We start from the raw sequence: 27,812 nt of genomic DNA on the forward strand, positions 1-27,812 counted from the left end.
GCTCTGGGCTGCTCCCCAAATCTGCCTGCGGCAGGTGCTGGCGGGCCTCAGGGTAGAGGAAGACAGGCGGGGGCAGTGGTGACACTTGGGAGTCGCGCCGGGCGCCATCTCCCTCGTCGTGTCCCCTGACACAAGGGTTCCCCGCGTCGCCGCTGGCCGCCCACCATGGTCGCTTCGCTCCAACCCTCCAGCAACCGCGGGGACTCCACCATCTTCAGCTCCGCTTTCTGCCTGATCGCCCCTGCTGCAGCCATGCCCTGCACCCGGAGCACGAGCCCACTCCCGGTCTACGAGTGCACACAAACTCTGGCTGCTTGACACTACCGTACCCATGACAGTGGTGGAGCCAGCACTTCCCAAATCTCAGGTCCCGTTCCTTATTTTATTACAACAAAAATCGCTATCCTACAACGGCAGAGAAAACAAGAAACAAGGAAAGCGATCACTTTCACTTTCGCAACACAGATGAAGCCGCAAGTGGTGCACGCGCGCCACAGCGAGCCATAGGGTTTCTATTACGCGCAGAAATGCGCGTAATAGACACCAATAGGCCATGGGGGGAGCTATGCGCCCGCCTCTGGCCTATTGTGCGTGATCTTTAAAACAAACATGCACGCAAAGGCCAATAGCAGGCCGCAAAAGTAAAAACACAAGCACGAGAGTGTTCATTTCCAGGGTCCATTTCTGAAACCCTGTCAAAAGGACTCTCGCTGCGCGAACACTGCTGCGCAGTGTAACGCTAGAACTAAAAACAGGTGCTGAGACGGGTCCCTATCAGACTCTCCATTTTTGCCCTTCCTCTCAGGGGGAAAAAAAATCTTACCTCTGCAGCAAAGGAAAGATGTGAGGCCCCTCTAATTTGAATGTGACATCACAAGAATTTACATCATAGAAAACCAACATCACAGTACTTTTGATCATCTTTGTCATTGCTGAAGAAACCTATGGGCATATGTACAACAGAATGGAGAAATATAGCGTCAAGCAAACATTGCTAACGCCATGCTTCTGCATTCTGAAAACGCAGGGCTGGACATTTTCAAGAATATGATGCAGCCCTGCGTTTCCACCATAATGCAAGGGTGCCTGTGTTGAAGGGAATCTTGAAATGCTGTTTTGTAACTTCTATGTGTGCTGCTTAATGCATTATTTATGTGCAGAAAGTGGGACCTTCCTGCACCCAAACGATCATGGGCAATTTGCTGTTTCTATGTGTGCTTCACAAGGGGATTGGATAGCAAATCTTTAAATAAACAAGGCCTGGGGAGGATGCAAGCGGTTGATAGCAGAATAGTTTTGTTAGGTGCACCCTGGTTGTATACCTGCAGATCAAGTTTGAATCTATGCAAGGCACAATCGTCCTTCCTGGGTCCATTATATGAGCGTCATTAAATGGGATGTATGTCAGTACAACGCGATCTTTTAGATCGCGGTACTTGACATCGCAGGTTTTACAACGCAAGTCGTTACAACGACTTGCGTTGGAGGGCGCGGATTTAGGAATTTTTTAATTTTATATTCCAACACCAGTCCCCGTAACAGTAGGGAAGGTGTTGGACTAAAAAAATAAAACATTCCTTATCCCACAGCGCCATCCAGCGCAAGTCGTAGTAACGACTTGTGTTGTAATAGCTGCGGGGAAAAGGTCGTGCGGTGTAAACACCGCGTTGTAAACGATGTTTCCCCATTAAATGGTATAATAGTAACTACGTGGAATGAAACACTATTATATGTAAGTGATAATTTAAATGACAGCTAAAAATACCTTTGGCACACCACCACTGCATTAATACCCAATGAGTTGTGTGCATCCTAACATGCTACATATTATAGGAAAAGGATCAGAATAACATCACTGTTACCAAGCACTGGCAAAGTCAATAGGTCTCTCCTATAAGAACTATTGGCTTTGGCAATGTGTATGTGCCGTGTTGTACACCAGTGTGGCTGTTCTTCAGCATGGTTAAAAGTTAGTGGCGTGGAGTAGCCTTGAGGGGAGTGGTAGGAGTAGAGTGTCATAGACTGGATTTGTTGGAGTAGAGTGTTGTTGAGTGGAGTAGGCGGAATAGAGTGTCATACAGTTGAGTAGAGGGGAGTCGAGTTCAGTGGCAGAGAGTGTTGTAGAGTGCAGAGTCGTAGAGCGGAGTGCCGTAGTGTGGAATCGGGTGGAGTGGGTTGGAGTGTATTGAGATAGTGAGTGAATTGGATTGGAGTAGATTGGGGTGAAGTGAGGTGGATTAATTTGATTAGAGTGGGTGGATTGAAATGGGGTGAGGTGGATTGGTTTGTTGTGGATTGGAGTAGAGTGAATTAAAGAAGAGTGTATTAGATTAGTTTGGGATGGATTGGATTTGGGTGGGAAGGCAAGATGGCGGCCGCTTGAGACCGCAGTGCGGGTCGCTCAGTGCTCTCAGTTGAGAAAACTCTGCCCTAAGATGTGGTAGTGCGCACTACACGGACTACACGGACTGTCAGCGAGAGGCTATCCCATAGGAGAACATCGGCATAGGCAAAGTGATCGATAATCTGGCCTGGCTTATGTCCCAGTGAAGCCCTGTCTCATCGCCCTGTCTCATCGCATAATGGTCTCAGAGAACCTTCTTAAAGAACAGACTGCGCGTGTGAAGAATCAAATTCCTGCGCTAGCTACGGCAATTGGACTCGCCCTTATTCAATACTATTGTCACCTTACTAAAAGACATCAAGACTGCTGCCTGTCCTACCTGCGTTGCTCCGAGGACTTTGAGCCGAAGCCAAAGCCGAGTGAGTGCTCTGTGGGTATGCCACCGAAGAGTGCTGCCTCGGCAGCAGCTGCTGCAAAGACGAGAACGGCGAAACTCGCTCTTCGAGAAAACATGGAGGCGTCCATAAGAGGAGCGGTGAAGAGTCCGGCTGTTGTGGGGACCCCGGAGAAGACGCCCGGCAAGTCGAATGCAGCGGCTGGTGCCGCTCGGAAAGGCGGCCAGAGTGCTCCCTCGGTGGTAGAGCTCCTCCGTAAAATCCCGGGGAAGCTCCTTCCGGGTCAAGGCACACAGAGTCAGTCGGGAGCTGAACACGCATCTCAGATGCCACCTACAGAAACTGAATCGGCTGTCGTTACAGAAACTGTTACACACAGAGGAGAACGGACAGAAGGAGAGGGAGCCCGGGATAATACGGTGAGCAGGATTAATGTGGAGAGTTTGGACGGGGTGAGGAAGGATGCACTGGTGATAACAAACGGGCAGACTATTGCAAGTGGGCTGGCTGACTCACTGATAACAGTCCCGTCATTGATGAATGCTAACCTACTCAATACTCCCCCTTTGACTGTAACTACAGGAACTGTTGATGGCATCCCCGGGGGTATAAACACTATATCAGCTACACAACCAGAACTGTTGGAAGGGTCTGAGAAAGTAGGCGTAGTTCTTGTACAACCTATTATATCCTCCTCGGTTATCTCGGGTGCAGATACCAACGCAGGCAATCTTGGGGTGGTTAGTACTCCACACAATACTCCACACAATACAGAAACTGCAATCCCTGTAATTCCTTCAATTCCTGTCGAATTTTAAAATCACAGTTTGGAGCACATACATCTAGATCCAGTCGCAGCTATACCTATGGAGACCCAGGTCGAGGCTCGGTTGGAAAATCAGGGCGCTCTGCAGCTGAAACAAAAGGCGATACTCCTCGAAGACCCATGTAACCTGAGCGATGACGACCCAGACAAGGATAAAGACACGGATAAGGATAAGGATAAGGACCCAAGTGATTTCTATTCTTTTTCGGATGAGCTGGGCTGGTCAACAGGTACAGGCTCACACCTAAGTGACTCTAGTGACGATGAAACTAGTATTAAGGCGGTGAACACTGCTCAAAAAACTGTATTAAGACACAGAAGGAGCCATCCCGATTCTGCTGAGTTGGCATTGGACTACGCATCTACTAGCAGTATGCCTCCCATAGTCGCACCAGCAAGTCTACATGGATCGACCCAGCAGCCGGAATCAGGGTCTTCAATAGATAAGTCTGCCCCTACGATCGAGACTGTGCTGCTAGCCATTGCGGCACACCGAGAAGAGACTTCTCACGATGGGCGGAAGTCACAAGCAGAGTTACGGAAGGTGCAGGGAGTGGTCCGCAAGCTTTCAAGGAAAATTACCTCGTTCAATGACCGAATGACTGAGATGGAGACGAGAGTGGTGGGTAATGAGTCCGAGATTGCCGCAAATCGTGAGCAGATTGACACCCATGAGAAGGAGCTCTCTGATTTGATCTGGAAACTGGAAGACATGGAAAACCGCCTACGTAGAAATAATCTGCGGGTCCTGGGTGTTCCTGAAGGAGCGGAGGGGGACGACGCTCGCTCCTTTATGGTCAAACTATTGCAAGACTCCTTACCAGAACTGTCAGCGTGGAATTGGGACCTAGAGGTGCAGCGTGCACACCGAGTACCTTTTACCATGCGAAATGCCCCGAAACCCGGTGCATATCCAAGAGATTTATTAGTATATTTTGGCAATTTTATATTGAGACAGGCAGTTTGGGAGAAAGCGAGGCCAGAGGCAAAAAAATCTAGTGGTCACATAACCTATTTTGTACGCCCTGACTTCTGTCACACAACAGTTGAGCGGAGGTGGCGCTTGCGTCAACTCATTAAACCTTTTCAAGATAAGAAGCTTCAGGCGTACTTAAATAATCCAGCTAGATTGAAAGTAATCAACGGTGACCAAACAAAGTTTTTTACCTCTGAGGTTAAGGCAAAAGAGTATTTAGATAGCTTTTCATGAGAAGAAAAAGAGGGGATAAAAGTGTGTACGACTGCTCTCTTATTTTTTTTCTTGTTCAGGATTCACAACTTATGGGTCCGGGATTTTGGTTAATTGTTAATTGTTTAGTTTGAGAGCACTAGAGCGACAATGCACGTCCATCACCACAGACTCTAATGGAGTCTAATTGCCTCATTTTTGGGAGGGTGGGGGGGGGGTTCAAGGGTCAAGGGGTGGGGGGGATGCAGCTGGGAGAAAATGTTTAAAAAAGGCAATCATGATTGTAGAAGCAGATTCAGAAAAATAAACTGTAGTGTTAACGTAGAATATAGAGTTAAGTTTGGTTTCATAGCAGATTTAGATTGGGAAAAAAATACAGCGCAGTATGGCTAGGGTAAAACTCTGCTCCTGGAATGTGGCTGGTCTCAATGATAGGGCAAAAAGGGAACAAATGTGTGGGATAATTACTCAGAATGCATTTGATATAATATGTCTTCAAGAGACCCATATCCCTTGGGCGGAAAGGGGAATATTAAGGGTCCCTGGATTTAACTTGCTGGTATGTACATCTCATACCTCTAGGACTAGAGGGGTTGCTATTTTTGCTAAGTCGTTTTTGGGTGAGGCCATACGGGCAGCTGCTGATTCTATGGGCAGGTGGGTCATCATGGAACTTAAGTTCGGGATCACAATATGTTCTATGTATGCCCCTAACGAAGATGACCCCTCTATATTTATTGAACTCGAGACAGAACTTTCATCTTGGTCTCAGGCACTTATATTTTGTGGTGACTTCAATATCTCCTTGCCAAAAATGGATCTAGCACATAACCAAGCTCGAAATAAATATGCTGCCCGTAAGCCTAAAGTCTATAATGCTGTTTCCCAACTCAAGGAAAGTTTAGGCTTGGCTGATATATGGGATTTGAAGCAACCGCAAGACCCAGGGTACACGTACTTTTCCTATCCTCACAACAAGTACGTCCGCATTGATTATATTTGGATGCCTAGTAATTGGGCTAGTCAGGCAAGAATTTTTAAATTACCAAAGATTATAGCGGACCATAATCCCTTAGTACTTTCTGTTAGCATAGATAATATGGCTAGACCTCGCTCAAATTGGACCTTTGATAGAAAATTGCTTGTCAATAGGGAATATATTGAGTATATCAAGGCATGGGCGCAAGGATTTCTGGATTGCAATCGATATAGTTCATCTAGAAACACGGTGTGGGATTGTTTTAAGGCGTCAATACGGGGTGAGACACTCAGTTATGTAGCTAGGCAGAGGAAAGAGAGTGCAATTTTAAATGAACTTCAGCTTCAAGAGCTAGCTAGAATAGAAGAGAAGCATACTGCCATAATTGCTCAGGGTGGAGAGGGGGGTTCAATCTTGAGAGAAATGGCGATTCTCAAAGCAGAGATAAATAGTAAGCTTACTCAAAGGGCAGCTGAGACCTATCAATCCCATCGTAACAAGATTTATGAAACAGGAGAGAGGGTGGGGAAGCAGCTTGCACTCGGCACTCGTCAAAAGCAGTCTCTCAATTCAATTGCGTGCATAGAGTCAGAAGGTCAAGAATATACAACACCTGAGACTATATTAGAAGTCTTTAAAAAGTTTTATGAGAAACTGTATAATAATGAGGACTCCTTTGACTCTGCTACAATTAAAGAAGAAGTGGTTAGATGGGCTGCCGAGTCTGAAAGCACCCTAGGGGTAGATATGGTTACTAGACAAGATTTAGAAAGAGATATAACTATGAGTGAAGTACAAACTGCTCTAGCAGAACTAGCTGCGGGCAAGGCGGCAGACCCAGACAAAATTCCACTCGAGCTTTTTAAGATTCTGGGTAATATTATAACCCCTCTACTCCTCGATTTATTTATAGGAATCCAAGTCAGCGGCACTCCCCCTAGATCATGGTTGGAAACGAATATTGTGGTCTTTCCAAAAAAAGATAGACCTCCTAAACTACCCTCATCCTATCGCCCTATTTCTCTTATCAATTCAGACTCGAAGGTATACTCAAAGATCTTGGCTAATCGGCTCAGAGGGACTATCGAGCGACTGGTCTCTCCGTGGCAACACGGCTTCATCCCGGGCAAGGGCACTACAGATCACACTAGGCGTGTCATTGCCCTGTTTGATGCCGTGGCTGTCGCGGGGGGCCGGATGTCGGTGGTCCTCCTAGATGCCGAGAAGGCTTTTGATCGGGTCTCATGGGGATTCTTGTGGGCAGTTTTAGAGCAAAATAATATGGGACCATGTTTTATGAAGTCTTTAAAAGCAATGTACTTCTCACCGAAGGCCACAGTTTTGGCGATGGGTCAGGAGTCGACGCTTTTTGATATATCCCGTGGGACAAGGCAGGGATGCCCATGTTCCCCGATTCTCTTTGCCCTCTATATAAATCCCCTTATTTTAAAATTGTTAAACGCTGAGGCAATTAGACCAATTACTTTGGGTCCATTTGACACTAAAATATTAGCCTACGCCGATGATGTGGCGGTAGTAACATCACACCCCACGGAGGCAATAATTGAAATTGAACAGATTACTCAAATATTTGGCCAAGTCTCTGGGTATTCCTTAAATAGGGATAAAACAATGGTTATATGTACCCAAAATACTCAATTTATAGATTCCAGGAAAGTAGAAAGTGCTGTTTATCTGGGAGTCCGCATATCCCCTAAAACTGACGAGATCACCAAAATAAACTATGATCCTCTTATACAAAAAATTAAAACAGATCTAAAGCGGATAGATGGCATACATCTCTCGATTATTGGAAGAGGCAATTTTCTTAAGATGAACATTCTACCCCGGGTCCTCTACTTGTTTCGGGCGATCCCGTTATTGGTGGATGATAAAACTATCAAGGTCCTCGAATCCCAGATGAGTAAGTTCATATGGGGATATGGGAAGATAAGGAGATCTATCCGCTTTTTATCTCTTCCAGTTATAAGAGGGGGGCTTGCAATTCCAAATTTGGGATTCTACATGTTGGCAGCCTTGCTTCAGCAGATGAAGCCACTATTGAGTATAAAATCTCTGGAAAGCGAAGCAGGGGAGAACCATATACCTTCAATATTTGAGCTGGTTATCGGGGATAAGGCTAGAGGCCTCCTAGTAAAACAACTTGAACCTTCATATCTCAAAAAAGTGAAATTTAAGATTATATTGAGTGTCTGGGGTATTTGGAAGAAAACTAGAAGACATCTGAGCATTACTATGTATAATAAGTATACCTCGTTATGGCACTCTACCTTATTACCACCACCTATATATGATGTGATTGCTAGGAAATGGGAAACTTGTGGCGTTTTAACTCTTGGTGATTTTTTACTGTTTCCTGCTGGTCAAAGATTCCAACAGCTGCAACTTAAATTTTCTATTCCCAGCAATAGTGCATTCAAATTTATTCCGATCAGTATGATTCTAGACCTAAAAAGTGCGGATATCATATTAGAGAATATCCCTCTATTTGACTGTCTATTAAGACCTCTAACTAGGATCGGCACGATCTATGATATTTTAATTGACAGTCAACGGGATGATGTTGCTGCTGTTGAGCAGGGCTGGTCAAGGAAACTAAACAACCCCAATGTTGATATTGATATGTCACTTATATTGTTAACAAAATTGTTTATGTCTTCCAATTTGAAATCACAGTTGTATAAGACTCTGTATGATTTATATTTTACCCCTGCTAAACTCTACTCTTGGGGGAATAGAGCTACCTCAGAATGCCCTAGATGCGGAAAAACTGCGGCACATCTACTTCACATGCTCAATGAATGTGAAAAATTAGTAGTTTTGAAAAATATGATAACGGGTTTCTGGCAGGAAGTGTTTGGACATCCAGTGGCCGAATCCCCCACCTTGTACATTTTGGGCTATGATAATACACTGTCACACACCATCGAAGAAGAAACATCTCTCTTTTTGGGGACAGCTGTGTATCGTATTATATTAACAGCACGTTGGAAAGATACAGATCCCCCTAACTTCCAGATGTGGTTATCTCGACTCTTAAGAATGTTTAATCAAGAGAAGGTGATTTTTGCCTGTAAAGGTATGAGGGCTAAAGCCCGGGGCATTAAGATTTGGAAACCAATTGAGAATTGGAGTAATAATATCAGAGTGGCTAGCTAGACTTTGCCCACTAATTTAAACAATGTCGTGGTCTTTTTAAAAACAAATTATTATTGATATCTGCTCCTTATTCTAATTGTTGTTTTATTTTTGTTCTTGTTAAATATGTTTGGAGACTAAAATGCTGCTCTTTATGTCTGTTTCTGCAATTATGAGATGTCAAATAAAAAATAAATAAAAAAAAAGGATTGGATTTGGGTGGATTGGATTGGGGTATTTTGGAGTGGGGTAGACTAGATTGGTGCAAATTGGAGTGGAGCAGATTGTTTTGATTTGGAGCTGATTGGAGTGGGGCAGATTGGAGTGGGGCACATTGTTTTGGACTGGAGTGTGGCAGATAGCTTTAAGTTGAAGTGAGGCAGATTGTTTTGGGTTGGAGTGGGGGAAATTGTTTTGGATTGAGTGAGGCAGATTGTTGTGGGGAAGATTTTTTGGGATTGGAGTGGGGCGGACTGGATTTCAGTGGGATGGATTGGGGAGGAGGTGGATTGGATTGGGTTGAGGTGAGGTGGTTTGGATTGGTGTGGGGTAGATTGGATTGGGGTGGGTTGGATTGATGTGGGGTGGATTGGATTGGAGTAGGGTGGGTTGCGGTGCATTGGAGTGAAGTGAATTTGGATTGAATGGTTGGACTGGGGTGAGGCAGATTGTAGTGGGGTGGATTGTAGTGGGGCGGATTGTAGTAGGGCAGATTGTAGTGTGGCGGGTTGAAGTGGGACGGGTTGTAGTGGGGCGGGTTGTAGTGGGGCGGGTTGTAGTGGGGCAGGTTGGAGTGGGGCAAATTGGAGTGGGGCAAATTGGAGTGGGGCAGATTGGAGTGGGGCAGATTGGAGTGGGGCAGATTGGAGTGGGGCAGATTGGAGTGGGGCGGATTGGAGTGGGGCAGATTGGAATGGGGCAGATTTGATTGATTGGATGGGGCAGACTAGAGTTGTGCAGATTGGAGTGGGGCAGATTGAAGTGGAGCACATTGTTTTGGATTGGATGGGGTAGACTAGAGTTGTGCAAATTGGACTGGGGCAGATTGTTTTAGATTGGATGATGTAGACTAGAGTTGTGCCGATTGGAGTGGGGCAGATTGTTTTGGAGTGGGGCAGATTGAAGTGGGAAGATTGGAGTGGGGCTGATTGGAGTGGGGCACATTATTTTGGACTGGAGTAGAACAGATTGTGGTGGATTGGAGTGGGGCAAATTGTTATGGATTGAGTGGGGCAGATTGTTATGGGGAAGTTTTTTGGGATTGGAGTGGGGTGGATTGGATTGCAGTGGGCTGGATTGGGGAGTGGTGGGTTGGATTGGGTTGAGGTGAGGTGGATTTGATTGGAATGGGGTAGATTGGATTAGGGTGGGTTTGTTTGCTGAGGGGTGGATTGGATTGGAGTGGGGTGGACTGTGATACATTGGAGTTAAGTGAATTAGGATGGAATGGGTGGACTGGGGTGTGGCGGAGTGGAGTGGATTGGAGTGTGGCGGATTGGGTTGCAATTGGACGGATTGGGGAGGGTGGATTGGATTGGGGTGAGGTGGATTGGATAGGGGTAGGTTGGATTGGAGTCAGATGGAATGTGGTGGATTGGAGGGGGTGAATTAGGGTGGAGTGGGGGACTGGGATGAGGCAGATTGGAGTGGGGCTGAATGGAGCAGAGCAGATTTTTTTGGATGGAGTGGGGCAGATTGGAGTGGTGCAGTTTGTTTTGGACTAGAGTGGGAGGATAGGAGTGTGGTGGAGTGGAAGTGTATGGATTGGTCTGGGTTGGATTGGATTAAGTGGGGCGGATTCGTGTGTGGTGAGGTGGATTGGCGTGGATTAGCGTGGATTGGAGTAGTGCGGATTGGAGTGGTGTGCATTGGGGATGTAGTGCATGATTATGTGTTAAAAACATAATTTCAGAAAATACACATAAGAAAGAAACAATGTAGCTTTGCAATACAATAATCTAGTGATCCAACAGTATAGCGCTGTGAGGGCAAGGACAGGGCCTCTTTGGTCTGGGCCTCCTAGCACTACATAATGGCTACAAATCCTTGCGAAAGGGGCCCACATCTAGACTTTCCAACCTGATGGAGGGCAGCGAGGCCCACCTGCCCTGGACTTTGCAGAACTGGATAATGGCCCAATTACCAGTGAATAGGGCCCCACACCTAACCTTGCAGCCTGATCCGGTGGTTCCAGGCCCAGGGGATGAGTATCACCTCCCCTGTGCCTCAAAGCAGTAGTGGGACACGCTGCTAAACACTGCTCTATTGTGCGAGTCTGAGCTGGATGCTCCCTCCTCCCCTCATCAAACTGTCCTTGCCTGTTAATGTCCGGCTCCTTTTGGAAACAAAAGAGTCTTCTGTTGCCTGGAAACAGAATACACAAAGGGCAGACAAGACTTCTCCACGGGCTTTTAACCGTGGTGCTGTCCTCCTGCCGTCGTCCCTGAGAGCCCACTTTGCTGCCGTCACATCCCCTACCAAGTCTTTCCACCCCCCCCCCTTCCATGGTTGCAGCCCCAGGAAGGCTACCACACCCTGACCAGCGAGGTCAAGACACCTCGCTTAACATTGGCAATGTGATCGCATTGTGGAGGGGCCCTGAAGGAGGAGGTGGGCTGACTATGAAAGTGCAGCCTTTCAGACAGAAGCGGGGCCCCATGTTTTGAACTGAGCGCGGGGCCCTGGGCAGCTGCCCACACTGCCCATGCCTAGCGCCGGCCCTGGTCTTATATAGTCTCATCATTTCAGAACTGAAGCATTTTAAATTTTATATACAACGAAGCCGTAGTTGTTGCTTAATTATCATATGCAACTAACATCCATTGGCAAAGCCAATTGTCCTGGCTTGTTGTAGGTATAATCAGGGCTTTCAGTGGGATGAAAAAACTGGAGGTCTCTTAAAGGGGCGTGGCCTATGTAATTAAAGAGTGTGGCTTAAAAACACATAAGCTAAAAATCTGTGCTTAGCATAGTGTGCTGCCCTACTTGTATTTTGCTTTTTCTGTCTTTGCATCCAGATATAACAAGTAATATCATGCCTACAACAAGTCAGCGATTATTGGCTTTGTCAATGGTTGTGGGTTACATAAAATAAATAAGCAGCAACTATGGCTTGTCAAATATAATATTGAAGAAGCTTCCGCTTAAAGCCCTGGTGACACCATGACAAAGTTGCTACTCCTGAGTTTCAAAAAGAGAAGGGAAATCCAGAGAGAAAATGACTCTCTTTGAAGGATTTCCCTTCCCCTTCAATGCTCATCTGGCATGATGTCATGCCGTAACTTCTCCACTAGTAAGAAGTTATCAGTGTGAGCAGTGCACACTAGTGAGAAGTAATCAGTGTGAGCAGTGCACACTAGTGAGAAGTGATCAGTGTGAGCAGCGCACACCCATGTACCTGCTGTCACTGCAGTCTGGGAAAAAACGGACCGAGTGTGTCAGGGCTCAAAACCGAGCCCGATAGAGACCCGTTTCGAGGCCCCCTGTAAACAAGCATTGGCATTGCCAATAGGTCTCGCTTGTGGGACCTTATAAGTATTTAGTTTTGCAGCACAATATCCTTGTTGCATAATCGGATATTGTGCTGCAAAACTAAATACTTCTAAGGTCCCACAAGCGAGACCTATTGGCAATGCCAATGCTTGTTGCATCAATGTTTGAACGAGGCCCGGCGAGGCAGTTTGAACTGAAATGGAGGCCTTGGGTGTTTTGCAGCGTCAACAAGTCAGCTCACTGGTGCTAAATCAACATGCATTGCCCTCGGGGCCAGCTCCGTGCATACTAAATTAAAATATGTTCCGTTATTACAAACTAAAAATGTACTCTCGCTTACAGTAGAGCGCGGGACACATGGGTGAAAAAAACGATGTAATTAATGAATAAAGGAGACTTTTATATGCAATATTTAAAGAACACTTTCCTATTGGATGCCTTCCAATGTCAGGTGGTGTTGGTGAGAATTGTTTACCGATTTAAAAACATGCACTTTTTAAGTAGACGATAAAAGTTGCAACAGACTGCCACTTACTCAGTAGAGTTACATCCCCTGCTGCCCTTCAAACCTTGACAAACTGACCGGAAGTACACGTTTGAAGCAGAAACATTCCCTTTCTATTAAGCGATCACCTCATTTGCATAATTAATTGAGAACAACTGCAGCAAGCGCGCGCCCAAGCTCTGATTGTGAAGAGGTACACGGAAAAGCATGTTCCTGCAGGCCTCACACTTTGCACATACCTTTAAGTTGACAGCTGGCTACCAACCTGCCTCTTGCGTCAAGGGGGACTCGGAGCCAGGGATGGGGGTTCAGCCGAAATATTTAGCACTAACGGGCGCATATGTACAGCGAGGAAGGCCAAACTACAATTCCCGGCATGCATAACATTTGTGAGAAAAAAACTTTTCATAGTTATGGTGACCCGACATATAAGCAGAGGTTAAAGGTGCTTCCTGGTTAGACAAAATGAAAAGTGCCTTTGTAACTGCCTCGGGTCAGGAGAGAATCTATTTTGCTGGGTCCATGTGTGTGAAGTTGGGCCAGGCCATATTTTTTCCTATGCATTCTGAATGGAACCAAAAAAAAGACCGCCAGTGAGAGAGACGGGACGCGATCTACGAATAAAAATGCAATAAAACATTAATAGGCGAAACATTCTCCATGTAAGAGAACCGTCGAGGAGAAAGACGAATGAGTGAAAATGATTTACATGATAACGAGGGCTGAGGCTAAAGAGGTACGGACAGTGGAAACAGTGAAAAGGGGATGAGGAGGTATTAAATGTGCACGAAAAAAGCAAAACGGAATCTAGACATGGACTGTTGAACGAGTGAAAGGGAACAAGAAGTCAAATGACTGGGTAAAGAAAAAATAAAATATTTAACAAGCAAAAGCAAATGGAAGCAAATGGTGGGGGCCAGAAGGAGGAGGGGGTGCGAGGGATGAGGGAACACGGCCTGGGGGAAGCTGGCTGGGGAGGGGGAGGAGAAATGCAAGGAAGAATAATTAGGGGAGGAGAAGCCGAGAAGCCGCAGAGCGCACGCTGGGCGAAGCCCTTTGATGTGCTCTGCGGCAAGATGCAATTAGGAGGGAGGGAGGCTGATGCGCGTTCATGTTGATCACGTGGTTCATGTGAACTTCGTGAAAACGCCAGGCAAAAAGCTGGTGGTTTCACAAGCAGTTTGCCTACTTGAATTCTCGCTCCGCTCGATGCGCTTGCGCGCATCGATAGGTCGCGAGACCTAAAAACTGCTGGTGCTCAGCATCGGTGAGACCCGGCCCAGTTAAAGCCCTGGTTATAATGTTACTTGCTGTATTATATATTTGGATGCAATGACAAACAGCAAAATACCTGATGGGTGGCACACTATGCTAATCCCCGGTTTTTAGCTTAGGCGTTTTTAAGTCACGCCTGTAATTACATAGGCCACGCCCCTTCAAGAGAACCCCCTCCCCCGAATTCTTCCATCCCACTTAAAGCGTTGCAGACATCTATTTAAGTTTTTGACCCAGTCAACGTATAACATGGAGAAAGGGTACCCGGAACGCCCCTGTCCCCCTAACTGCCTCTCCACCCCACACACACACACACCCGGGCTCGCAAACGGGCACCCACATAAATCCAAGGACATGGCGCCATTGTAAGGAGGCAAGGGCAGAGAAATGCAGATATCTCACCAGGCTGATGTTGAGCTGCACTGTGATACCCATTCGTTGTAGCCTTCCCTCTAGCGCGTGGTGTGATCTTGGCCTCTGGTTCACTCTTCAGAATCACACCCAGTGTTTCCACGCATTATCCTCTTGTTCTCTAAAGTCAAGCGTGGGGAGGGAGTCCAGCTTATTCTCAGTTCAGTTCCTGGCACTTTTCTTTTCTTGTGCTGGTTGCAGACCTGCCAAGCTAATACTCAAACACCAAGCTCCTCTCAGACTGTCAGACAGCCAAGAAGAAGAGATAAAGACCACTCAATCCCTGCTCAGTCTCTGACATACCCTGTATTCCTGGCCAAGTGCTGGGTGCTGTTAGAAGGGCACCGAAATCCTTCCATCTCTAACTCTTTTAAGAAAAACAAATACAGTACATTGGAAAAAAGAGAGTTTCGCTCATGATATTGTGAAGATAATCCAGTCTCAGGATTAAAATAAGTGTAACAGCAGCTAAGTAAAGGACCTGGCTCACACTAGAAGTGCTCAGTAGAGTCGTTGCACAGTACAGCTCATGGGCTGGGTTACTCTGCACCAATGCCAGTGCAATGTTTCATTGTTTCCAAATTACATTTCTAATGGCTGATTGGAACAAATGTTGTTGCACCAGCCAATTATATCAAATATCTCTTTATACCTGGAAGCAGTGAAAATATCAGTACAAAACTGCACAGGCAACATATGTAATCTGTAAATATTTGTGCAAAATGGCACCAGCATTGCTGCAATCAATGTCACCCGATTGCAGGAATGCGACCTTTAATAGGGTAAATTCAGAGCAGTGGCAGGCACTGGTGTGGTGGCTCTGGAGATGGACAGCTGAAGGAGCTGCGCTATAATATATGGGGGCTGGTGGAGGGTCACTTGTACCATTTGTGGTTATCAGAGATGATCATGACACACTATAACATAAAAAAACAACAGCCGCCTTTTATATCTACTAACTCACCAACAAAGACAGCTGGAGTAAACAATGAAACAATTTCTCTTATGTCAGAGTAAAACCAAATTGGACTATTTTCGCATATTTTCCTATGGTTATCATTACTCGTGTCACAGAAAAATAGAAATATTCATTTTTTTTTTCATAGAGGAGGGAACAGAAAGCCCGGGTGCACCGAAGAGAGGGACCGATCTAGGATGTACTGCTGGTTGGATCCTCACTTTAAGAACATGGATACCTATGTATAAAGAATCTATGTATACGGTGAAAACCTCTTTACTGAGGACTTCTTGCTAACTTCTCTATCCTAGTGCTACTAATCATATTGTTGCCGTTTGTTTCCTGAATTTATTTATGCTGTCAGTGTTTAGCATTACCTGGGAGATTTGGTGAAAATGACCTATAGATAGATAGATAGATAGATGGATAGATGGATGGGTGGATGGATGGGATGGATGGATGGATGGATGGATGGATGGATGGATGGATGGATGGATGGATGGATGGATGGATGGATGGATGGATGGATGGATGGATGGATAGCCGGACAGACGTAGAAATAGAGGGATGGATGGGCAGAGAGATAGATAGAGGTATGGACAGATAGATAGATAGATAGAGGGACAGACAGACAGATAGATAGAGGGATGTACAGATAGAAGGACAGACAGGCAGAGAGATAGATAGATAGATAGATAGATAGATAGATAGATAGATAGATAGATAGATAGATAGATAGATAGATAGATAGATAGATAGATAGATAGATAGATTCCTTACGAGTTCTCACTGGAGGTGGTCTCTCCCTTTACAATAAGGCTCCATCCTGGGCAGATCCCATCTGGGCAGTGAACCTCACACTGTATCGACAGGGAAAAAAACAATACATTTCACAGCCAGTCCAAGCCCTTGGCAGGGTTTTATTTAAAAAAACACAAAAACATTTTATTGGGGTTCCCACATTTCTAGGATCAATACACGTTGTTATTAACCCTAGTTACAGACATATCAATGAAAGGCATATCACAAGTACTGAATCATGGGTACAGGTGGGCGATATAAAGACTGAAAATGCATAGCATTCGGATGATGCCTTCAAGGAGCTAGTCCTTCCCAATGATGCGGGATGCCCTCCTATGTGTGTACCCGGTAAGGGACGGTGGGAAGAGTTAGCTAACTTAACTTGGGGACTAACCAGGAGTAGGTGACGGGATGGAGGTGGAGGTGGGCGGGTAGGTTCTTGTTGTTTGTGGTTATACAGGTAGGGTTGCAGGCCTGGGCGGTGAGTGGCCCGGGATGGCATGTTCATGCATGCTGTGTAGGGTACATCGGGAGGGAAGGCCTGCTTGAGACCTTGGGTGAAGGCATGCAGTGGTACAACTCGGGGAGGACCTGCGACGATGGGGGTGATAAGGCATTCTCAGTCGTTTGTCGGAAGCTCTGAAAAACGAATGGTCCATCCAGACCTGCAGTGCCTGGGCAGTATAGTAACTTCTGCCCCTGGACAAACCGGCAAGTGAATGAAATGGAGATTTATATTGCGCAAACTTAGCCCAATTAGCATCAAGGCGCAGGAAGCAGTGGAAGCAAGGGGGTGTTTAGCAGAATTCCTCAGGACAGGCGGTGGGCTCGAAGTATGCAGGACCTTCCCACCATCACCTGGACCGGATGGGTCTAGGCAGGTTGGGTTCCTGGCAGAAGCAGGCGTCAGATTGTCGGTATCGATATGGGCCTAGTGTACAAGCCGTCCATCGTGATAGCCATTGAAGCTGTGCCACAAGGAAATATGCTTCAAACAACGGGGCCCCCAGTGGCTTAACATAGACCCCAGCAGCCCCTGCGTTGCGGAGGGGGAGGGCAAGCTCCAGGGGGGGCCATCAGCACAGTACTCTGGCTGGAGAGCTCCTGATTCAGTCCAGAGGGGGACCCACACGTACCTTGCTTGGGGGGCCCTCAAGTTTCGTTATGCCAGTGGGGGCCCCCAGTCCTCCCTGGTCGGCTGGCAGCTGCATCTTGGCCAGGGTGACTCTTCGACGACAATTACCCTAAATAACCTTGGCAGGGTTTTATATAACTGATATGCTGCAGAGATTTTAGGTTGCTAGTTGTAGGTTTTCCAGTTTGACAAAGTTATACCTGAATTTCTACATCACCAGTTGATTATGCCTTTGTCCAGAGTGGTCACAATTTTGGTGTCTGTCTATTAGTGTTAACCGCTTCCGCGCTACCGCGTTTTCCCGCTGTGCGCTGGAATTTCAAAAATGGCTTGTTTATGACAAAGCCAGCTCGTCATCCGCGTAGCGCAGGTAACGCCCATGACGAGCTGGCTTTGTCATTAGCGCGGAAGGGGTTAGTAAAGACTTAAACGAGTTATAAAAAGAATAGGCAACAGGAGTCCGAAGTCCTGTGCTTAATTTGAGCCGGTGGTTGCAGATAGGGGGAACTGGCACTTTTGGTGACCAGCACTTATATTTCTGTATGAGATATTTACGGGGTGCAAGAGCGGGATAAACAAACAGATTGGAAAGATGGAGGAATAAAAAAGATGGCAAAACGGTCTCAAACAGAAAGCAGGATTCTGCAAGAGCAAGAGGAAGGGGCACATGGGGCCTCATTTATGAGGCTGTGCATCACTTTTACGCCTCTGATGCGTCACTTTTTGTGATGCACCAGTGGCGTAAAAATGCGCCTTGTTGCGTCATATTTACAAAGTGACACATCTAGTTAGATGCGTCACTTTTGTAAACCTCTGCGCCACATTATGCCTGCGCCAGATATAATGTATGCAAGGGGGGCGTATTGACGCAAGAAAGGGTCGTAGAAGTGACGCAGTGAAATCTATGAGATTTCACTGCGTCACTTCTAGGACGCCATTGCGTCAAAATCATGCGCCTGCCCCACAGCAGGTGTAAGACTGACGCAGGCCCTTTCACATGGGGCTTGCCCCATGTGAAAGGACGCATTGCTGGAGTTTTGTGACACATTCCAGCAATGCGTCACTTTTGCGCTTACAAATACGTCAGAAATACTGATGTATCTGTAACTCCTTGCGACATGATGCTTCATACTGAAAATATGACGCATCATTAGTGTTGCAAGGAGAGCGCAGTGAAAAGTGACACATCGCTGTTTTCACGCAGCGATGTGTCACTTTTCATAAATGAGGGCCATAGTATCTGGTAGTGGATTAAAGACTACCGGCCTTGGTATTCTACCCCCCATGTTTGATTGCCCCGGCCGCCGGCTTCTGAGCAGAACTTCAGCCACTGGCACTCTGTCTTTCACAAATAAAGCACTGCTGAAGTCATTTATATTTATAAATTATGATCGGCAGCATATTTTAGTTTCACTTACATATCCTCCAAATCAGTAAGCTGAACATTTTTACTCTGAAAGCCTGTTTAAGTGGCTTTTCACTACCCAAATCCCAAAGGAAGGCCTTTTTGTATTGTTTTCATCCATCATAAATCAGCATTCTGATTTACAAGAACAGATAAAATCAAATCCCACAGGTTTCAGTCTAATGAGCAGCTCATCAGCCTTTTCCTCTTGGAATCAGGGCCGGACTGGGAACCAAAACCGGCCCTGGCAAAGTGCTTGGCCGGCCCCCTCACCCCCCAGGGGGTGGGGGGTACAACTGCGCTCGTTGCCAGCATCGGTTTTTGGCCGATTTTGTTACAAGGCCATTTTTTGCCGCAACGCTGCAAAAACGGCCCTGTATCAAAAACGGCCCCCAGGGGCCCAAAACCGTCCCCCGCCCTTGCGGCGCACCGGGGGATGGCCCGGTGCCCGCAACGGCCAGTCCGGGCCTGCTTGGAATCATAGTCAACGACTGATGGAAAGCATCAGGCAGGCAACCTGGCTACCAACAAAGATGGCTACAGGCAGGGCCGGCGCTAGGCAGCATGGGGAGCTGCCCAGGGCCTCGCACTCAGCCCACCAGCACGGGGCCACGCACTGGTGATGTGTCCTGTTGTTTCCCTGGCGAACTATTTCAAAGAAAGGTGTCGCCTGCAATTAAGGTCCTTGGGAGGGGCCCCCCTCCTCGGGCCTCTCAGGGATGGTGTCTGGAGGCATAGGGGAGGGAGAAGCTCCCTTCAATTGCAAGGAGACCCATTCACAGACACTGTGGGAGGTCCATTATCCAGCATTTTTTGCGCCCCCCCAGTTTTAACTTTTAGCCCACAAGCAATTCTCACACCTAACAACTGAAGGTGAGAGAAATGCTTGTGGGCTGAAAGTTAAAACTGTGGGGGGGGGGGGGCGCCAAAATGCTGGACAATGGGCCTCCCACAGTGTCTGTAAATGGTCTCCTTGCAAGGGGCCACTTATCTACATTAGAGGGGCCTCGCACATTCAATTTTAGCCCAGAGACTCGCAAATCCTAGAACCGGCCCTGGCTACAGGGTGCGCAAGCTCTCACACTCAACTTTGCGCTAATCAGAATCACATAAACTATCCAAAAACTAGATACGCGGACAAAGTGGCTTCTGTAGTAGGAGGCTACTTTCCCTCTAGGGAGGAATTCTTAAGCCTAGCACAGCGGTCTGGGAGACCACTCAGGAGGGGTCCACCACCAGTTTAACAATTTAATATCAAAAGATTAATAAAGCATATGTACATAAAATCAATATGTAAAATAGAAAATTGTAAAACCAACAAAAGGAGAGCATTAATTAGAAGCAAAGAAAGATGAAGTTGTATGCTAGAAAATATCATATTATTTCCTTTTTTCAGAGAAAAAACAGATTTTTAAAAGCTTAAACCTTCCCATAGAAGATAAAAATGTAACATTAGTATTTGTTTTTATGTGAATTAAATAAAACATTTCATAATGTTTGGCTTTCTTTGATGTATACTTGTTTTTCTATTTTTGCATATTGTTTTGCAGTTCATATCATAGAAATTGCTTAGGTCAAGGTTGTGGCTTTCAGTAGTGATTCAGTGCTTGTCCGGAGAACTCAAAAGGATCAGAGCCACGGGTCTAGCAGAATGAGTAGGAGACATTGATTGGCTTATATGCTACATATCTACTAGAAGTATATTTTATAATACTTAAAGATTGCATGTGTGCAGTGGCTGCTGGCATGGTACGGGGTGATGGGGTGAAAAAAACAAAATATTAAAAGAAACACATTCCTCTTCATGGCCGCCGCCTCTCCTCTGTCACTGCTTCTCTTCCTGGCAAATCCTGGAAGCAGGAAGCACACAGGCTCCCCTAAGTCAATCACAACGCTGCTGTTGGCAGTGTTGTGATTGGTGTGAGCACCGTGGTTCGGCACTGAGACAGGGACTGTGAGCCTATGCATGTTCTCCACACAGGCTGTGTATTACTGCCCGGTGGAGAAGATGCGAAGTGCGCATGACAGTTTGGCTGACCCAAGAAGGCCGGCCAAACCGTCATGCGCACTTATTGTGCAGAAACCACTCCTCCTCCCAGGCTGTGACACTAGCCCCACCTCACCCTAACCCAGCCCATAGCTACGAATAATAAAATGATAATAACAATCTTATTAACATTTTATTTTTCCTTTTTCCACTGCTCTGAGAGCAGTGGGGGGGGGGGGGGTGCTCTTCCACCTTAGTGGAGGAGCCATCCCTGCATGTTTTGAAGTTAAGGAATTTGATGTGATTGTCTGGCTGCTCTTTTGATAGTTGACAGCCGCGGTCGGTAGTGGGTGTTCCTGCAGGGCGGTGACGTGGGGAGGGGAGGGGCAGGGTGGGGGGGTAGTAATGTATGGATTACGGAGTTTAACAGGTAAGTAAACATATAAATAAATAAAACGAATTTCGTTGCGCGCACTGCATCGCATTTGGTGATGCAGTGCACGCAACGAAATTTGTTTTATTTATTTATATGTTTACTTACCTGTTAAACTCCATAATCTATACATTACTACCCCCCCCACCCTGCCCCTCCCCACGTCACTGCCCTGCAGGAACTCCTACTACCGACCGCGGCTGACAGTTGATACTTATACCATTCATCTTTATCCTATATCTATAGATGAATACATACACTCTATGCCTTATAATGCCATTTATCTGCTCTCCAGTGCCACAGGTGTATGGCACTACTGGGAGCAATTTCACTATTTGTCTTATAGGCACTGGAAGTATGGGTTTCGGGGGGGGGGGTGCTGTTGTCCCCCTTAATAACCATGCTGGAGTTCATAAGGAGAATGAGCAATAAAGATACCTTTATATTTTGTATTTATCTTGTCACATTTGATGTGAGTTCAAAGGTAGATGTTAGACGTCCTGCCATGACTTCTGAGAAATTGCTGCTCATTCTTTTAATATGGTAATAGTGTTAACTTTTCTTTCTCTGACAGAAAAATTAGAGGATTCAAACCCCTAGGATTTTGTAAAGTGAATTATCTGACAATCTTGCTAGGGTACATAGAGAGTGTTAGTAATGGCTGTAGTATCTTACATTTTTCTAACACACATTTTTTAAATACCTGTAAATGAACTGTAAAAGTTTTTCAAAATATATCAGCATTTTGGAAAGCACAAATGAAGCACATTTAAAAATAATTGTGTGGTGTGATGTAAGCAACAATTTTAATAGGATCAAAACAAATCAAGGCACTTTACCTGGTGATGTAAAAATGATAAATATTTGCAAAAACCCAATTTCCACACATTTTTGTGTGCTGTATAGTTTTATCAGTAAAACTGCATGTCTCGCAAAGTTAGTGGCCATTTCAATGGAAAACAAGATGTCTGTAAAGGACAGTGCACTTCCACTTTATGTTATAGTAATATATTTGAAACAGTGTGCTCCAAAATGCATTATCTTCGACTCTTCTGGTGAATGGTCGTGATTCGTTTGATGCCATTTTTTGTGTATGGGACGCTTGGTTGTTTCACAATCGGTATGACTTCAGTGATGTAACATTGATGGCAGATCCCTCACACTGAAAATTGATCCATCACCACTGATTTGCCTTTGAGCAAAGTGCATTCTTGGCCCTCCTCGATTTCTACCACCCTTTTGGAACTTAACACAGCGCGTTTCAGCTTCGCTTTTTACCACTGTCATAGCTAGTTGGGATTTTCACATGAGTGTGCGGAACTCGAGCCGACATCTCATCTACCGCGGCTTCGCAAATGGAGTGCCTCATTATCTGGTGTGCATGTGACCATATGTGCCTTAGTGGAAGTTGTGTGTCTCGTCTCTGCCTGCTCTAGGCAGGTGCTCTCTCTTTGAAATTGATATAAATATGCAATAGGCCCCAGTGCTGTGGCATGTTCTATGTCTGTGAACTGCATACTGAACAGTGGTCCACAGGTTCTTTCCAAATCCTAAGCACTGAAAAAGCCATTTTATCATGTATCAATCTTTTATCAAATAGTAAAATTAAAGCAACACATTTGAAAGAGCGATAAATCTATTAATTATACTTATCGTTATCACACTAATTAGTTCAAATTAATTTAATAAATAATAAATATGCTTAAAAGTTATGAACGTTCACAATAATAATATTAAGAAAAGTGAAGAGAAGAGAAAAATACCTCTGTTTACCCACTCCTCCATCACTAACAATCTCCAACAGAAAGCATCCTAGAATGTTGCTCTGCTTGATGAAGTCTGCTTGGGATTTGAGACATATTGAGAATCATTCTCCAGATGGTCCCTTTAACAGTCAAGCAGTTCTCGGCTGATCACCCAGACTAAAATAAATCATTAGTCAGGAATATTCTGCAGCACATTTTAGAAAAGAACACTTCAAATTGACTCTGTGGACTTCCACTTGAATTCCACAAAACCGCTTACTCGTTGTGGGCTTGCCAAAGCAAGACAGCACTGCCAAAGATCAGCTTCATTTGCCCAGCCTAATAAATGAAAGGTATTAAATATGTTCTCCACTCGTTTTCTAGCTTGGGGGAGCAACAGACAAATTACAGAAATGACTCTTTAATGTTGAAAAACCTACAATGGATCACAGGATTTTGGTGCATCCAAGTTTACCATTGATTCCCCCGAGAAAAAAGGCCGAACCTTAATCTCAGGAGCTTCATTTTGCATGGAATAAGTCATGTATGCAATTGTACTACTAGTCCTAGATGGGCATAGTATTTTGGGTGCTGCTTTGTTTCAAGGTTTTCGAAAGATGAGAGCTCCATTGCAGACAATGAAGTGATCCAGGGCCATACATGGCTAGTGTAGGTCTTGAAACACAGCTGGGTTAGAGAAATTGAAGCATGCATGTTTGTTTGTTTGGCTGGTCTGAGACGGCTGGTCAAATGGACATGCGCACTTCTAAGTGCCCACCAGTGTTCCCTGTCATGGCCCAGCTGGCCCCACATGCATGTATGCCTCAGCCAGAGCCAGTCACAGAGTTTTTTTTATATTATTGTTTTATTATCATTTTATTTTTCTGTGGCTTACTCTGATCAGTGGGACGACGCTCCTCCGCCATTACAGAGGAGCCGCTCCTGTGGATCTGTGGTACGTGAGATACTGTATTGTACATGGTGATGCACCTGTACAGAAGGAACGGTACACAGATGAGTGAAGGGAAACTGGAAGCTGCAGTTTCTCAACACTGAGAACCAAAGACAGGCTGGACCTTAATGAGACTATCATAAGACTGCTTACGGGACGTCCAGGCATGCCGTACCCTGATAGAGAATGATGCCATCTCATTGAATGTACGAACAACTAAGAAGTGAGCTGCAGTTTTGGTCTGACCAGAAGCCTACCTAGAGTGAGATATGCACATTGCACAAGTAGTTCTGCTAACAATGAATGTAAAGTTCATTGTCCTACCAACTTCTAAGTTTACCATAGAAATGGTAAGGGCACACACATCAGTAACTAAATATAATGCAAAGACAACACAAAGAATTGAACTTGCTGTTTGGCTCTTATGAATTCTGAGTTAAAGCTCAAAAACGAATCTCTGCAGATGAATGCAATATAAATGTGCTAATTGAGAATAATGGGCAGCCACAAATATATAAACTAATACATAATTTACCACTACTTAATATGCTTCCTTAGGGCACTATGCTACAGTTTTTTTCTGTTAATTAAAAATGAACTACAGCGTGACTTATTTTTATTCACTCGTATATATTGGTCTTGAAATGTCGGGAGGGGAGAGGCATCTTGGAGAGCTTTGTGATGGAAGTGATGTGAGAGAATTAAAACAGCTTGGTTGTGGCCGAGTCCTGTGAAAATATTAATGTTTACTCCTTGAATATTATTAGGATTATTGTGGGAAGCACTTTCCTGTTGTGTGTGGGGCAGTTAGGAAAGCTATTGTGCAGAATGTATTATTCTCCAGATTCCCTTTCACCTTCACTCCCATTTATTTTTGGGATGGGATGTTGTTACTTCATCATTATTTATATCACACGCTAGGAAAAGGCAATCTGCACCAAAAATGTAACTCAAATTGTTTAGATTTGGACATGATGGATACGAAATCTGTAATCATATTTAACACACCTATTTTAGTTTTGGGACTTTTGGGGTGTGAGATATTGTGTACTAGATCAAGTGCCTTTGGTCAAAAAGGATAGACTTTAGTGGAAGCATCCTTACACCTAGGGGCTTATTACGATGCCGGTCGAAGTTGCCTCCGACCGACACCGTCTCAAACTCGGGATCATCCGACCGGCATCGGGTCATCGGTTTCAACCGCCTGATTACGATAGGACCGAAGGCTGTTGGAAACTGGCATCGTAATCCTGACCGCAGAAACGCCGTTCATAGGAGATTACGGTGCGGTTTGGACTGGCTGGAAGACTCTGTGAGTCAGTTGGTGAATCAGAATGATCGGCCGGTTTACGTTCTGACCGTGACATCATATTTGGGAGGTCGGACCACCAACCGACCATGTTGGTCGGAAAGCTTCAAACCACGACCGGAAAGCCTCCGAATATCGGTCGGAGGCTTTACGACCGACATCGTAATTGTCCCCCTAATCTGTGCCTTTGCTTGGAAGAGCCTAGTTCTTCTGGAATCTAGTCACAGTATTCGAAAAGGGCATTTGATATTCTGCATTTAATAATGCCAGCGAACTCACTTAATTTTGACATGGTCGGCGACTGGCTGCCGCCCCCCCTCAACTCACCATACCAAACCCAGGATACAGGCTCATGAAACATGGTTAACTTTTGGAAGGCGGGGGGGTCGCGAAACCCCCCGGCCGTATTTATTAAGATATAAGATCATAAAATTTAATTGCATGATAAACGTTTTATACAAAATCATCAGGACATTAGATACAATATTGTCAACAAATTTGAGAGCCTAACCTTAACAGAGACTCTAATACAGATTGTTTCCTAACCGAATCTAACATCCTCATCTAGATTTTGCATACTACATTTCTGGCCATATGGCAAGGTCGCTAACCGGTGTCAGGTCCTACGAGCTGCGCCTTACCTAGAGATGTGCGCATGCGCAGCCGGGCCCGGTAATTACCCGGTCCACGCCGTGAACTCCATTTACCCACTAAAGGAGGGCCCTTACTCTGCGCCATCCGGTGACGTCATGAGTATGCGCGCGCGGGGTGGCTACCAGCCTAAGGTAAGCGTGACTACTCCAACCCGCGGCCCTTTGAAGCACCAGTTACCTTGCCCCTGAAGTTCTAGGAGGGGCCAATGGCCCCTCCCCCTGGGCGGGAACCTCCATGGGATGATGCCCGCCCCCTCAGACCTTAAAATTAGCTGCTCACCGGTCATGACCTTACCGCCACAGGCCAGCATTGTTAACCGACAATCTGGCCTCCCCCTTTCTTGACCTAACCTAGAAGGTGTTCACCTAGCAAAACCCTCCAACCAGGCCAAGACATTATTAGACCACAGGACGTTCCCTGCTTCCGTCAAGTGCACCCCATCCCTCAGGTAGAATCGTTCGCCCCAGATACACCCATGTGGAATCGTCTGCAACCGGGGGGCTCGGAATGGTTTGTCCAACTGTGTGTTGATCCTCTTTACCGAGTGATTCAACGCCCTGACCGAGTCCCCCCCTCGCCACTGCCACCGAGGGATAAGTTGAGACCATACTACTGTGCAACCCGGGCAAGTCCTGGCCACCCACCCCGCAGTGGAGATGATCTCCTCCATGAGTATGCGCCTCCCCAGTTTGGCCAGGTCATTCTCCCCTAGGTGAAGTATCACTACTGACGGGAAGTTGGGCTGCTGAGCTAGGAGTCCCTGGAAGAAGTTTCTAAACTGACCGATGCACAGACCCCCTCTCCCGAAGAATGAAATGTCTAACCCTTTCAGCGCCGCCCTCCTCTTACGGTCTCCTGAAAGAAAAACATGTTTCGCCCGCCTCACATAAGAGTGGCCCACAATCCAAATCCTCATTGTCCTGCGTCCATCATGCTGCTTGTGCTGTGATGGTGTAGATCCTTGACCCCTGGCGGTGAGTTCCTCCCCTGCGTCACAGGTTTGAGAAACTGCAAGAACCAGAAAACATACCAAGCGTGAGAATCATCCTGTCATAACATGTCAATCCGTACATATCGTTTATAACAATCAGATGACCATCTCCCAAGCTTCTTCACTCTCTCAGCCGAGAGACCTCCTAGCACTGCTTAAGTTGCCGCCCCTATCCTAAAGGAGTGAGTGCTAAATTCCTTGGGGTCTAAACCTGCTTGTCTCACCGACAGTTCAAGGACCCGCCTAAACTGGTACCTAGTCAATGGTGTCCCATCGGCATGACACAACAGTGCACCCCCCGCCGTGCCCTCCCGTAGCCTGTGGAAAACCTCCACATGAGAAACCGGGCAACAGGGGTTGGTCCCGGCCCGGTGGAGCACTATGGTGTGACCCCGAGATTCCTGGTCAGTTTTTGACCTCTGAATTGTCACCCACATAGTATCCTCTCTGATCCTAACACTAGTCAGTTGTAGGCCGCCCAACTTATCCCCTTTTGACCCTGCCACCAGTTCACCAATTCTTAGAGCCCCATAGAAAGCAAGGGAAAAGGCGGCTTTGAACAGATGTATCTCCCATTCTGAGCTACAAACCTCGTGCAGTGCCAACAATAAGGCTGCCAGCCGCGCCAGTCCTATGGGCTTTCTTGTATCCGCAGAGTGGCCCTGCAACCGGCGCCATCCCCTCATGGCTTTGCGCACCATAAAATTATTGGTGGGGTCTCGCATGCCTTTAGCCTGCGCAAAGAAGGAGACCGCCGCCCTATGTCTGCCTGCGGCTGCCACTGATCTCCCCTCCCTGTGCATCCATTCTAAATATTCCGCAAAGCTATCCTCCTGTGCCCACCTAACCTCCCAATCCTGCCCTAAG

At 46.1% G+C, this 27,812-nt stretch overlaps 1 protein-coding gene across 1 annotated transcript in view; it reads right to left on the bottom strand.

Annotated features, from left to right (window-relative positions):
• GRIFIN (galectin-related inter-fiber protein) overlaps positions 1–27,812 on the bottom strand; it is a 127,264-nt gene that overhangs the window by 23,063 nt on the left and 76,389 nt on the right. Inside the window, exon 2 of the mRNA XM_078664197.1 lies at positions 16,314–16,393. Within this exon, the coding sequence (XP_078520323.1) occupies positions 16,314–16,393 (80 nt within the window). The remainder of the gene's footprint in view (positions 1–16,313; positions 16,394–27,812) is intronic.

The sequence above is a fragment of the Lissotriton helveticus genome, chromosome 10 (genome assembly GCF_964261635.1).
Source record: "Lissotriton helveticus chromosome 10, aLisHel1.1, whole genome shotgun sequence".
Lineage (NCBI taxonomy): Eukaryota > Metazoa > Chordata > Amphibia > Caudata > Salamandridae > Lissotriton > Lissotriton helveticus.